This window comes from Rhipicephalus sanguineus, chromosome 10 (assembly GCF_013339695.2).
Source record: "Rhipicephalus sanguineus isolate Rsan-2018 chromosome 10, BIME_Rsan_1.4, whole genome shotgun sequence".
NCBI classification, from domain to species: domain Eukaryota; kingdom Metazoa; phylum Arthropoda; class Arachnida; order Ixodida; family Ixodidae; genus Rhipicephalus; species Rhipicephalus sanguineus.
In genome coordinates, this window is record NC_051185.1 from 76039708 (window position 1) to 76053693 (window position 13986).

The window sequence follows — 13986 nt, forward strand, 5'->3', positions numbered from 1 at the left end:
GTATTCTTCTTCACTGAATTCCAGCAGCTGCTCCGAGAGGAATTGTGAAATGTGGCAGCTGCTACGCAGCGCTTGAAATCCACCACGAACTGCAACCGTGATGCATACCCAGAAGCGCGGAAGCCCCGACACGGAGCACGGCTGCACGTGGGAAGAAGCATTTCAGTGAAAAGCGATGACACATCACCGCAATCACCGTCATAATTGCTAACAAGCTCAGCGGGTGACCTCTTACACGGCGCACCTGACGCTCCCAACGCACTCAGCTTAAAAGGATTGACCCAGCCAGAAGATACCACAGCGATACGGTTGTAGCGCGGCGGCGACCGAAGACCCTAAAGTCTTTCGCCTGAAGCCTAAAGTGGGATGCAGTCGAAAGAAGCTCAAAGGACAGAAGGGACACGCGAAAGAAAGAAGCGTGGTATGCGGTGGCCCGAACGCGTCATTTGGTCTGGCGCCGGACTGTCTGGCAGCCAGCTGCACCCGGCGTAGAGTGGAGCCTTGTTCACTTGCCGACTGTCGTCGGCGCCAGTAGGCCAGCCCCTGCTTTTTGTCGTAGAGCGCCAGGACCCATTGTCGGTGCTCCGAGGGAACGAGGTAAAAATAGGGCGAGACGGAGATGCATTGTCGAGCCTCAGGCGACGGCGACTCCGGTTGGGCTCACCTTACCCCGAAGGACCTCCCGAATGTGCGTCACCGTGGTCTTTCTCTTCCGACGTCAATGTTAGCTCTTCCCTCTCGTGCCGTCCTCCTTCTCTCAATGGGAGAGACAGCGTGCGAACCATGGCTTCCTTCCGTGGTACCAAGAGCTGCAGGTGCTTGCACCTGCGCGAGCGCATGATTGCCCGCATGTCTGCTCATTGTCCTTTGAGTGAAGATACGGACACGTGCGTCATCGAGATCGCAGGTGCGGCCGGCGTTCAAGTTGTCCGGGAAAACTAACGAGACCGACCATGGCGTCTCCAAGCGGACGACTGCCCATCGTAGTGAATCTCACTGCGGCGCGTTCTACGTTGGCCTGGAGGACCACTGCCGTAATGTCAACGTGTCACCGTTCATGTCGCACTATCAACGACGGTAGGAAAACGGCAAATTAAAGTAATTATCAAAGTATACTAGTACTTCTCTACACTTGCAAATGTTTGTGGCTGTTTGCTGAGCGGCCCCAATCTTTCGAAATTTTCTTGTGACGTTACCAGCAAAGACAGCTCCAATATTTAAATCCCGAATTTGCTAAACTGCCACAACTTAATGATTTAAGCTTTAAATAATTCTACCACATTCCTTCAGCAAATTCGTTTTGCAAGCTTTATCTATAGAAGTATCGAATCGTGTCGTTTGACTTGTCAGATAATTGAGATATCAGCAAACTAGTATTGCAATTGCCTGCGTTCATGTGTGACGATCTCTATTATTGTAGCCTTCCTTTCGGCTACATAAGGTCTTCGTAAGACGAACCTATTCACCAACTCTGAAATTATCGCCCTGATTAACTTTTACAGTTATTGATCGAACAGGATGGTCGGTCGAAATTAACTCCACTAGCTGCCTTGTTGCTTCCTAAGCGCTTGCTAACGAAATATTGCGAGCATAAGCCTGCAGCGCTGTTCAAAAATGACAAGTTCGCACCACCTAGCCCGCGCACATACCCCTATAATATGTAAGTCTAACTGTCAGCACTCGTGTATGTCTTACGCGTTTCATCCAGAACATTGGTACAAAGTCATATTCTGGAACTTGGTGCAACAGGCTAGCAATGAGCCCTCTAAAACACCTTCTACGAACATTGATGCACCCGTTAATCACCGAGTCGGCGCCATCTACTACGTCTAAGCGTCATTTTATAAACCCAAAGCAGGGTCGTTTGCTAAAGCAAAGAGAGAAAGATAAATGCAACGCACCAAGAGTCAACACTTCAACAGCGCGAGCTTCTGTGACTGTCGTCGACAAGGGGACCCCGAAAGAGGCCTTTCAGTTGTCAGGTGGGTGGTGCGATCGCTTAGTTGGTTGTGGGGAAAGCGTGCCCCTCTGGGGAACGGGAGCTAGGGAGGGAGAGTGCGGAAATAAAAGGGCAGAGGCGGGAAGATCAGAAGGTGTTACCGCCCACTGTCGCGAACGGCGCGTACGTGCGAGACACGGTGGAGAGGAGGTGTTCGGTCTGGCGCCAGACTGTCTGGCCCTCACCTGGACTCTGTCTGGCCGCCAGGAGCAAACACACTGCCGTTGAGGCACCTCTTGGGAAGCAAGTGCACGTGCTTGGAGAGCGGGGTGAACTATTGGCTCTCCTTTGTCACCGCGCACTGTCCTCACCGGATCGCGTACGCTGGTTGAGAAGCCGCCGAAAGTAGTGTACGTGGAAACGCCTTGGTGTAACACTAGGCCGCCATCTGATAGGATCTGTTTTTAGACGGTGGCAGAAAGCCGCTGACTCGAAGATGAGCTCGATCCGTTCCCGCGCAGCTGTGCTGTGCTGAGGAGTTTGTCGTTCGCACGTGCGTGATGAATGAACGCCCGTGGGTACGCTTACTCCACTGGGCCGTGGCCGCTAAGTAAAGAAAGAAACTCAAGCACGTGCTACTGGCCACGTGCACATGCAGCGCACATGTATCCACCTGCCTTTAAATGTGCTGCTTTGAAGGCTGTTTTAAAGCTTCTAGAGGGCTCGGTGGCTTCTTAGGAAGTATGCCTGTACAGGAGCAAGCCATCATGCAGCATCAAAGCACTTTGCCTCACGCCTTGTTGAACTCGTTTTAAAAGTGAAGTTTACGTCGCCCAAGGATTGGCAGGCGGAAGCAAATTTCTTACGTTAGGGAAATGACCTCGAGGGTTTATTCGAGGTTCTCCGATGACAGACTTTGAATGGCAGAAGTCTTAAGTTCCTCATAAAACGAGAAAATTGACCGTCGGCGTCCCGCGGCGTCGGCGTCAACGCGAGTGATGCAAAAAAATCACCATCACGTGATGACTGACCAAATGACGTCATCATGACGTCACAGATCGGCACAATTTGTGACGTCATGACGTCACATAGCGGGACGCCACCACATGATATCGTCACTTGGTCAATGATGGGCCGTCGATCACGGAGGCAGTACAATACCAGGTGACGTACCGAAAGCTTGCAATGCCTCCGAACCTGGAGGCAGTGCAAAAACACGCTAGGTTAAGAAAACTTTCATAAGGGGGCGGGGGAGGATCAGAACATCGACTGAGAAGAAAAAGAAGATGGCTTTCGCTTTCCAGTCACCTTAGGCGAATGCATAAGGAACCTGCGAGTTTTATTAGGGACATTTACCGTGTTACCGGAACGCACGTTTATGAAAAGTTTTAGCTCGCCATACGTAAACGTTTACGTAAACGTACGCCTTTATGTTTGCGCAAACCACTAAATGGTGATGATAACTGCATTTAAACTACATTTAATTTAGATGATATTCAATTACCGCTGCGGCAAAATCGTAAGAGAGGTTTTTAGCGTAAAGAGGTGTAGCAATACCGGGTTGCCGGACGATGGTGTCGACATCTTGTGACGCTTAGTGCAACCACAGTAACGGGTACGTTTGTTTTCGCTTAGTGTTTTTGAGGAAAAAATGATTAAAAAGGCCACTCATTCGTAATTATGCCGCTGCAAGGCATTTACATTGGAAGTAGGATGCCCAATGTTTCTGCAATAACGATTTTGTGCTTGTGTAGTTCACCTTGGCCCCGCTAGATGGCGCCACCTCTCCAGCCTGTCATGGGCTTTAGGCATCTCACGTTTACGGATTCGCTATATTATAGGTCGCTCTAGCCTCGGTAATCAGGCTGAAACAAGGTGATCGTAAGCGGCGCTCGCACTTCGGCTTATTTTGACTCGGAGGCTGGAGTCTCCGCGAAGCGGATATCGCGAGCAGCCACGAACGAAGGTGGGTTTGCGAGATAGGGCCGTAAACCTAAAGCCCATCCGGCGAGTAGTTTACGTTCTGTAAAGGTTCGCGCATGCGCTGATTCCATCCGGTATCCAGTAACGTAAAGAAGTATACGTATCAGCAACAGGCTTCGCGTAAGCTGCTGACGTTTGATGGTTGGTTCATGCATTTGCGTTTTCTCTCAGAAACCTTGAGCTCGGTCCAGTGGAAAGGGGGTCCTCATATAAGCATCCCTTTTCGGAAGGGCCATTCTAAAACACTTCACCGATAACTTCAAAAGACACCATCTGACATGTGCGAGCTGCCATCTTCATCTATCCTGAAGGCCAGTGACGAGGGCAGGATTGAAATCCGGTTTTTTGTTCTTAAAGGGGTACTGACACAAAGTTTCGCGGCCGAGATAGCCTGCTGGATCGATTCCCGTGTACGTGTGTGTACCATCTGCAAAATATCGGCAGCGAATAAAGCTTGGAAGGTATTTTATATGAGTTTTGAAGTTCGCGAGCGTAATCCAGCATTATAGGCCGCACCTAGTGCATTGACACCCTCGGAGGTGACCCGAGGTGACCCCCCTACGTAACCGTTGCCACCGGTACAAGTTATGATGACGTCGTAGCCGCCATTTCTGTTTTGACGCGATTCACGACGAATCGCCCCTCGCCAGCGGGTCAAACCTGAAGTGATTCACCACGTCGAAAATTCCTTCGATCCCCGCTGCAAGAAAATCGTCGCCATCAGACGACGACGACAGACCGCACGGAAATGCGTCACTGTTCTGTGTGCTCACGAGACCGAGCGTTTCGTTCGCTAGGTGGTGATAGTTGCACCCGGCGACTTGTCGTTTTTAGAGCTCTGTCAAACCGAAACTGAGGCTGTGTCGGTAATGAGGGGCTTAACTATATGTCGCGCGCTGCAGCAAACGATGTGCCGTGTTAAGACTAACAGGTCCCCAGCAACACAATGCAGCAAAAAAACGTGGGGCGAAGATTTCTGTGTCAGGACTCCTTTAATAAATGAGGAACTAAAGACCAAATGTTTTTTTTTTTTTTTAATTTAGACCTGAAATCTGGGCATGTTTAGGTCATCGCGGCGTCAGGGATTTCCAAGTGTTTTGTCGTAGTTTTGTCGACTAACAGGCCCCCATCAACACATTGCAGCAAAAAAACGCGGGACGAAAATTTTTGTGTCAGGACTCCTTTAATCTGAATCTGCCACATTCTTCACTTGTTTATTCCCTTTATTAGTACTAAATAGCACACCTTATAATTTCTTCGACTCTAAAGCGGCCCTAACGTTTTTTTTAATGCTTTATAAGATCTGTGTTGTGGGTATATAAGCGTGTCTTTTTTGTGTGTGTGTGTTTTTTTGCCTATTTTTATCCAAGTCTTCGTCAATTTTTTCGTTCACTTTCCTATCTTCTTCCTGTACCCCTCCTCCTAACTACCTTTCCTCTGTCTCCTCCCTCCTCCTGAAAGAGTTGGCAGGCGTTGTGCCCCTCGGCTTTAGGTGGCAGTTGCCAGCTTGCTCGCTCCCTCTTCTCTCTGCGTCCTTGTGTATCTATGTATGCAAATGAAATAAATAAATAAATAAAATGTTGTGGGCATGAACGACGAGAGAAAACGTTCCGTTTCGCATTTCACTCGGACAATGACGTGACTGACTGCCAGGGGCTTAACGAGAAATTCCTTTCGGGGTGAGGAGGGGTCCCCTTCCCGATATACACACGCACTCACACACACAAAAACTCCGGGGAGGGGGAGGGCGGCATCTGGCGAAGGTGATGTTACCAATGCTGACTACTTCCAATGACCGCTCACGGCAGCGTCGCCTTATGGTGCTCGTTGCGCAACGAACCTGTTGTAATTGCTTTCCAAATATTATATTTAGAAAGATAAATAATATTGTCTCCCGCAAAGTATAAAGAATGTTCTTGTATTTTTAGCGCACAATAGCATGGCGAAGCTGAGGCCACACGACGTGCTACTTGGATGGATGGATGGATGCTATGAGCGTCCCCTTTATAACGGGGCGGTGACAAGTGTGCCAAGGATGCCCCTTCGCGATGCGGCTACACGCTGATTAGAGGGCTTCGCGCCTCCACGTGGACCCTTCGGACGCCGAAGGGGGTGTTATTTCCTTTAGAGCCGGTATTGTTAAGGCACAGTTGTAGCCGAGAAGTCTTGACAATGAAAATACTCCCCCTTTCGAGTGGTAGAGTGTTCAAGTGCTCGTCTTTCACCGCAGACCACCGACGTTTTGTTCTGTGGTTCCTGCACGGGCTGGGGAAAGTTGTTGAAGACAGAGACGACGGTCTACGACGAAGCAGGTGCGACCAGCGCGACGCACCGGACGGGAACCGGAGGAGACACTCAGTTGTCCCTCTCGCCTCTGAACAAAAGAGTCGCAGCAAATATATTTTAGGGAGGTGCTTGGAGACAATGAAGTGTACGCGATTGGATCCATATCGAGGTCCCCCAATTCCCCAGGCAGAGAATCTGGGGAAACGAACGGCTATTTAAATGAAGCACATCGCCCTGCTAACCGGTCTAGTCAACTCCAGCATCCCATTGTAGCAGTGGCTAACCAGTTAGCGTCGCACGGTATCGCCTGGCTGCTTCACTTTCTGAACGACTAGTTGAGGAAGAGACGTCAAACCGGCGTCTCCAGACATCGTCTACTGTGCACCCGTGAGCAAAAGTATACGGACCACGGGAGCGCATGGTGGGGAGCCGTCTGCTGTCGAGGGTATTGTTCTGGCGAATACGTGGCAGCAGAATGTTCGACACTAAACACCGCAGACACCAATGTCGACACGCGCTCCCGTGAACCGTATGCTTTGGCTCATGGACGTGCTTCTCAAGTTAGCTCAACCTGCTTGACGGAAACCACCAGAGCTGGACTCCTGGCACAACCCCATCGGACGCGAAGAGATTGCCGAGCACTCCGTGGGACTCCTTCACTTCTTGACTGTGGAGATTTCACAACGTTACCCAGCCATGTGTATGATCTCTTTTGTTTCGTTTTGAGCTTTTGATTTATTTACCCTCTGTTCAGCGTGTGCTGTTGAATTATTAGCGAACTGCGAAAAAGGAATACTTACCTTAATTTTAATTCTGGTGGTTCAATGTCGCCAATTTCCCACAGGGTGGGTGCCCTCCCAAGCGAATATGTACTTCGTTCTGGCGAGCACCAGGCCGGAAGTGCGCTCGTATCTACTTTACCTGCATGTCTCTGCCTCTCACAGCAACGGCGGATGCTCGACTATTTCACCAAGCCTGTGGTGGATCAAGGTGCGCCAAGGGCCTTTTACAGAATCTTATGGGGCCACCTTTCGAGATGAGTACCCGAGAACAATATACCGCCAGGTCGGTGTACTCCCCTTCACCTTAGGAAAAATCGGTGAGTTTTTTGGTCGGCGCTGGGAATCGAACCCGGCACGTACCACATCGGAAGCGGGCGCTCAGCCATGTAGCCAGCGCTGCGGTTGTTGCAGCGGTGGCTTCATCCACAGCTGCAAAATTGCGGCCACCGCTGCAAATTTTTTATGCTTACTTTCGCAGGTGGAAGCTTCAGATGCAGAAGCATAGGCTCGCCGACTTTATCTTTCTTGCATCATGTCGGCACCTCCCGGAGAAGCAATGCTATCGTCTTCTTATCGACGTTTCCAGGTATAACCTTCTTAAAAGGTCCGCAGTCTAACAGTTATCCCCAAGTGCTCCCTGTCTCTCGCTATCCACGCTGCATGCGTTGCCTTCAGCACAGAAATCATAAGACGGCACCGTCCTTTGAAATATTTACCGCTTTCATTTTCCGTTGTGCAATCTCTCCGTGAAAGTATGACGAGGAAGCTGCAGTGTACTAAAACATTCGCAATGCTTATCTTACGTGCTCCTAAGGGATGTGGCCGAAAGATGACCTATACGGATGCCGCGCGCATGGTTGGGAACGCGGTCCCCGGCACAATGTTCACCTCTGCCCAAAAGCCGAGCGTAAGATACCGAAGCACAGGTGGGCTACGAGGCACGATTGGCGCCAGCCGCGATTAAGCGAGCTGCAAGTAAAAAAGAACAAGTGTATCCCCATTGTTTATGTACTTTTATTATACTAAATTAGTATAATTCTAAACGAACCATCTGAAACTTTGTCGGCAGCACTGCGCAAAGCCGACGAGTGCGTGTGGAAACGTGAAAAACGCCGCATCTTTCCGTTGACCAGAGGAAGTGCACGGCGCAGTGAAGCGGAGGCGTTTGAAACGGTAAAAAGAAGAGACGTGCTTGACCTAGACAGCTCTGTTAAGACAGCTCTTATGTCGCCGTTTCTTTTACTCGTCCGGCTCATCCGGGCCCGATTGACGGGGCGGATGCTCGACACATTTTTTCCCGCTTAAAACCAACATCACTCCGATTAAAAGTTTCGCAAATGAATCTCCTTTGTTGACCCTTCCAAATGAGTGAAAGCATGCGTTTTTACTGGAACGCATCACGAACATTCATGTACCTGAACATGAGTCATTTCAGACATTTTTCTACGTTGGCACCTACTATTGGTCATCGACCTGCATATTTTTTTTATGCGCTTACTGTCAACTATCCAGCCATGTGATTTATTGTGTCATGAAATTTGTAAAATTTTTAATATCAATGTGGGCGCTGAATTGCCTTATTACTTCACCACAAAGCATGTCGTTAGATAAAGCAGCGGAGGCCAATGGGAGAGAATGAAAAAATTCCCACCCTTTTGTGGCAAACAGCGGAGATTTCGGGAGCTCCGCGTAGTGATATATTTTTCAGGGCCTTTTTAAGCAACCTTTGTTTCACCCACCAGGGCAATACATAAATCACTTCTAAGCACATAAACATTTTTTTTGCTAGCAAAAACACTTTGAGGCAAATAGTGCGCTAAAATAATTGCCCGCAATTTTTAGAAAACAAGCGCCGGGAGTCGAGCGCGACTTCTGGGACGTTTGGCATAGAGTGACCGAAGTAGATATCGTTTTCTTTTAAGCTAACCTTGGTACGCTAAGCAGGTTGCCCATGGCATACGTTTAACGGGAGCCCAATGTGGGTACTGCTTGCAGATTTTTGGGACATCAACAGTAATCCCATAATCGGTACTACTGAACAAGTGTCCGGAAACACGAAACTTCAGCCATGATTTACAGATGCTTAAAGATGTTGTTTTTTATTCGTGCAATTTCGGGCATCTGCGATAATATTTTCGCCGGCCTTGCTGCGGCTCTCCTGTTGCCATGTTGAGCTGTCATCCACCATTTCTGGGATGTCTTCAGAGGGCTTTTGTCGACTGGCTTCGTAAGTCTCTTCTGGCGACATCCTTTTCGAGAACTCCGGTCTTTCCTTCATTGGGTACTGTTCACGGATATTTCTAAAACAAGCACAAAAAGAAAAAAATGTATGGTAAGTACAAGTTTCTCGCTGCCACACCACATGTCTTTCAGCGACCTGGTTAAAACAAAACAATGTTTGAGACCCCTACAATAATATTTCCCGTGCTCTCAAACCGGTGCTATTATTCTAACACTAATGTACCAGCTATCCCAGCAAGAAGTTTTACCGATTGTTCGAACCACGAAAACAGCTGCCGTCATGATCAAGTGCTACAATTTCCTACTATGTTTTTCAGAGAGAAACAACTTTTAATAATATTAAGGCTTCTTGGTTAATGTGGGTGTAGCCCCTTGTCCAGGGCCCTAACCTGCATTGTCAGTGACCTGAGAAAAATGAGCGCGTTATTCTTAGGTTGCACTGTATGCGATTCATCTATGAGAAAGCCTGCCAGATGTTTCGAAACTCCTGAACCAGAAGCCAAGCGAGTTAAGGCCATGGATGTTATAAACGACTTCGATGCTAAGCTTTAATCATTCCGAGCTTTCCTTGCTATTCGACCCGGTACGTCGTGAAACCAAAGATGTGAATGGCAGGAAGCGCTCACCTGTATGAATATCCGCCTGTAGAGACAAATTTGGAGACGCGTACGTAGACATGGTGCGATGAAATTCTTGAAGCACAGGTTCACTGTTAGGCTTGACACCCGCAGTCTGTAGAGCAGGTTCCATTTATCCGCTTTCGCCGCGAGCCTTCCAACTTCTCAGACCACCAGTTTCGAGAGAAGAGAGCAGTAAAATCTGCAAGAACAAACAAAGGGCAAGAAGCATAAGCACTCGTGTACGACAACAGAACAATATGGCTAACACGAAATCACACGTTTCAGCTCAAACATTTGCTAACTTCACGCACCTGAGAGTTAAAGGTAGCAGTACGTAGGGACGTCGAGCCGGGTTGTGTTAACGATGTTTCCGAGACTTGGACCCTTCACCCACTTTTCGGGTCGCTCTTCCACGTATTCCTCAAGAGTTCATCACATGGTTGCACTTGGGTGGTATTCAGTGTTTCGACGGCACAGGAGTGGCACTAGGTTGCCGGTAGCCAGATGCGGCCCTGAGCTGGGCGGTCATTCCTGGCCCCGGGCGATGTGATGGATGGGAGACGCTTGTTCCGCAGCGCCTCAAAGGTCCAGGCTCGAAATGGCGTTTGTCGACGCTACGGCTGGAGCGAGCGCCGCGAAGTGCCGAATTACTTTTTCGGCGTGGGTCACCTGCGAAAAGAGGAAAGGCACTCATTATAAAACACATTCGGTACTCTCCAAAAGGAAAAAAAAATGACAAGGGTTAACGAAAACGCCGACCTTTCTTTGCTATTGCTTTGAGTCGAAGCGCCCTGCCCTACTTGTTTTCGGAAGCTGACGGTTTTATTGCGATAGCAATTATATGGACAGTCTCGGCTGGATTTTGCCGTCGCCGTCGCCGTCGCCGCCGTCATGCACCGTATATGTATAAGTATGTATATATATATAAGGCCCCAAAGAAAAATAACTCAGAAAAATGCTTCCGAAGCGCGGAATCGAACCAGGGACCTCTTGATCCGCAGCGAGCGGCGCTATCCACTACGCACGAAACGCAGATCCTCCACGTAGCTAACGGCGAGGGTTATATACACATCATTTAGCGCTGGACGGACTCAGAGAAAGCAGGCGATAATAAGCGTTTCTTCATTACCAGCGAGGTGGCGCTAGGAGCCCGACGGGCGCATTTAAAAGTCGTCGGCGAGCTCGCTCGCTTCTGCTTATATTTGCGCATGGGAAGAAGCTTGCCCTTCCGCTGTCTGCTCGCGCGGTTTTCTCGTGGAGAGGGGTAGAGGAATGTTTCACGCTTTCACCGTGATGTCCGCGCTCATGTTACGGCGCGTACGAATGTCACTCGAGCTCAGGGACGCCGCCAAACGAACAAACAGAAGATGAGCGCGAACTATCAAGTGTCACAGCTCGACACTTGAAGCACGCTAGTTTCCTTCGCTGCTTCGGCCGCCTTTGCAACAGAAGCGCTGTTCAAACTGAGAGTATCCATTGGCGAGCCTCACTTCGTAAGCATTAGTTCCTTGCTATCGCATTCAATTGCTTCGCCCTTGCGGCGAAACTGTGACTTTTTTTTTTTTTTAAATTTCCACTACTTATATGCAGCTGACGATACCCAGTTTCTAGTGTAGCTTGGAGTTAATAGCGTAGATAAAAATATTCGGGCATTAATGTGCACATTGCCTGTATTCTGCATTTTGCCTGCATACTCGCTATACATACACAAGGAAAACCACGGAGACAGGTTCGCAGATACTTGCTTCACTATGTGTCACTTGATTCAGTTCGCTTGTAACAACTCATGTAGATGATCGTACGTAGTGACAAGGCATAAAAAAAAAAAACTCTTGACTCGTGGTGATATTGTATCGCCGCTACTTTCATTGTGAAGAAAAAACAGCGCTACAAATGGACGAGGACTAAGGAAGATGATGAATCACCAACTAGCCCAAGTTTCTCTTCTAGCGCCGCTACTTTCTTTAGCCTTATTTGTTTTCCGTACTAATAAAAACAAACGAAAGCTTTGTACCACACGCGGCGCGCCCATGGATTAAGTCTCACAAGAAACGCAAATGCCCTGTTGGAAAACAAGCGCTATACTAAAGAAAGGTGCATGTAGAGAAAAAGAAGACTATGAGGTTCGAACGGGTCATCTGTGTCTGAGTCAGTCTGTCGCGTTTTTAATAATAGTTTGGTGCCGAAACCCCGGATCTAACAAAAGACCTTAAGATGGCCGATAGAGATGACAAGAGGTCAATAGAAGACGTACCTCATCTTCGCTGAGGGCGTTGGTGGCCGAGTTGTTGGCGGGAGGGAGTACGCCCAGAGGCTGGCGAGTCGACACCGCAGGGGCCGAGGACGACAGCTGTGTGGGATGCGCTTCCAGCGCGATCTCCAGGTCTAGAATGTAGTCGATCACGTTCTGGATGATCTCGAGCCTCGTAAGCTTCTTGCTACGGGGCATGTTGGGCACCAGATCTTTGAGCTTGTCCAGGAGACCCTGTATGGCGCCACCCTGGCTCACGTCGCGCTCCTCGCGGCTTGCGCGCCCTTTCGCCACCTTGGTCAGGCCGATCACCTGCTGTTGCTCGGTCTGCACCTTCATGGTCATAGTCCGACTGGGATGACGCCCGTGAAACAAAGAGAAGGCGAGCTTGCTATCCAGCTGCACGTTGCGCACGGCACTCGGTGTCAACAGGCCTTGTTTTTCGCCACGCCGAAATGGACGAAGGTGAAAACGAAACCTGGAGGGCACGAAGGACTATACTGGAGAGAGTTCTCGAAGCAGGCTCGATCGCTCACGGCAGCACGGATTTGATTTCGGGTAGCGAGCGCTCCGAGCTTTTATACTGCCGCCCCGGCTTCCTCCGATGGGCGGTTCCCGTGGGCGGAGCGACTCGGATTCAATCATGGAGGCGGCTGTTGTTGTCGTTCGGTCCTCGGTCGCCAATGTGGCGCCACATTCGCGCTCTTTCTTTTTTTTATACTCGTTTTTATACGCGCGTTCCATGCGGCGCGTTTTTCGAGCGCTCGGTATCGTACCGGTTCTCCTCTAAATTCAGCTGTTGGGAGCGCTTGATCGCTACATTGACTCTCTCGCGCTTCCCCGCCCCAACACCGCTTCTCTTCTGTCACATCTGCCGTGCATATTCTCGGCCCTCACTTTCCCTTACCCAGCTTGTCGGCAGGCAGGTCTTTTCTCCTTTCCCGTTTCCCACGGGCGTGCTCGCTCGCCGAGCGGCTGCCGGCTGTCCAGGTGGTCAACGCGGATACCGCGGCACCTGCGCTGACGACCAAGTGCTCCCTCCTCAAACAGTACGAGGATAAAATTAAACGCAGCGTAGGCGCTTAACCAGGGTCTTCTCTGACGCTGGCTCGGGCCATCTGCACATAAGACGCCGCAGACAGCGTTTTTACCGTTGAGTAAATACCGGGATTTTCAAGCTCTTGTGGCCATTTTCCAAACGATACTGAAACTATCTCAGTCAATCATCAGTGTTATATATAGCCACATTCCAGGCACCGGCCTGACATCCAGGAGCTTTTCGGAACGCGTGTGACATGAAACTATCAATCCATCTAGGATCTTATTTTCCTCATTGAGTAAACATTTTTTTTTAGTTCTTGCAGTGAACCTCAAAGCGATACTACAATTACGGATATTGCGACTGTATAGCGAAACGATTGCTTTGCTGAAACATCTGCAGCCATTCTCAAAGCGATACAACCATTACAGATACAGGCACTCCCTAAAATAAACGACTGCTTTCGTTGAAATCTATTCAATATTTATCAATCGGCTCACCGTTTTAAAACTATTCTCATCGTCGTTATCAGGCTCATACGTCTTCTGCTGATCACGTATTGCGCCGGAGCGTTACCAGTGATCTACTTATTACCACAATTCCTGTTAAGGGGAAGAAAATGTTGCAGAGGAAAACTACTGCAATCATGTTAATGTTACAACACAGGTCATACCCGTTTACTGATCGAAGCTCTGAAGCGCTTGCATCAAAATGTTCTGAACCCTTGTTTGAGATTAAAGCACACTAAATCAGTAAACCTGTACGTCCTGCGTTCAACCTTTATATCTGGCGCAGCCGACAGGATCCCTACATCGTGTGATAAATTTACCCACTGCTGTGAAACC

General features: G+C 49.2%; 1 protein-coding gene across 1 annotated transcript; it reads right to left on the reverse strand.

The window, feature by feature from the left end:
• Positions 1-9070: 9070 nt before the first annotated feature.
• LOC119372143 (protein extra-macrochaetae) lies at positions 9071-12650 on the reverse strand. Its single transcript, XM_049420258.1, has 4 exons — positions 12106-12650; positions 10163-10520; positions 9858-10050; positions 9071-9290 (listed from the first exon to the last, which is right to left on the reverse strand). Exons 1-2 carry the CDS (start codon positions 12445-12447, stop codon positions 10431-10433), a joined length of 432 nt encoding a protein of 143 aa, XP_049276215.1. The 5' UTR covers positions 12448-12650; the 3' UTR covers positions 9071-9290; positions 9858-10050; positions 10163-10430.
• Between the last annotated feature and the right edge of the window lie 1336 nt (positions 12651-13986).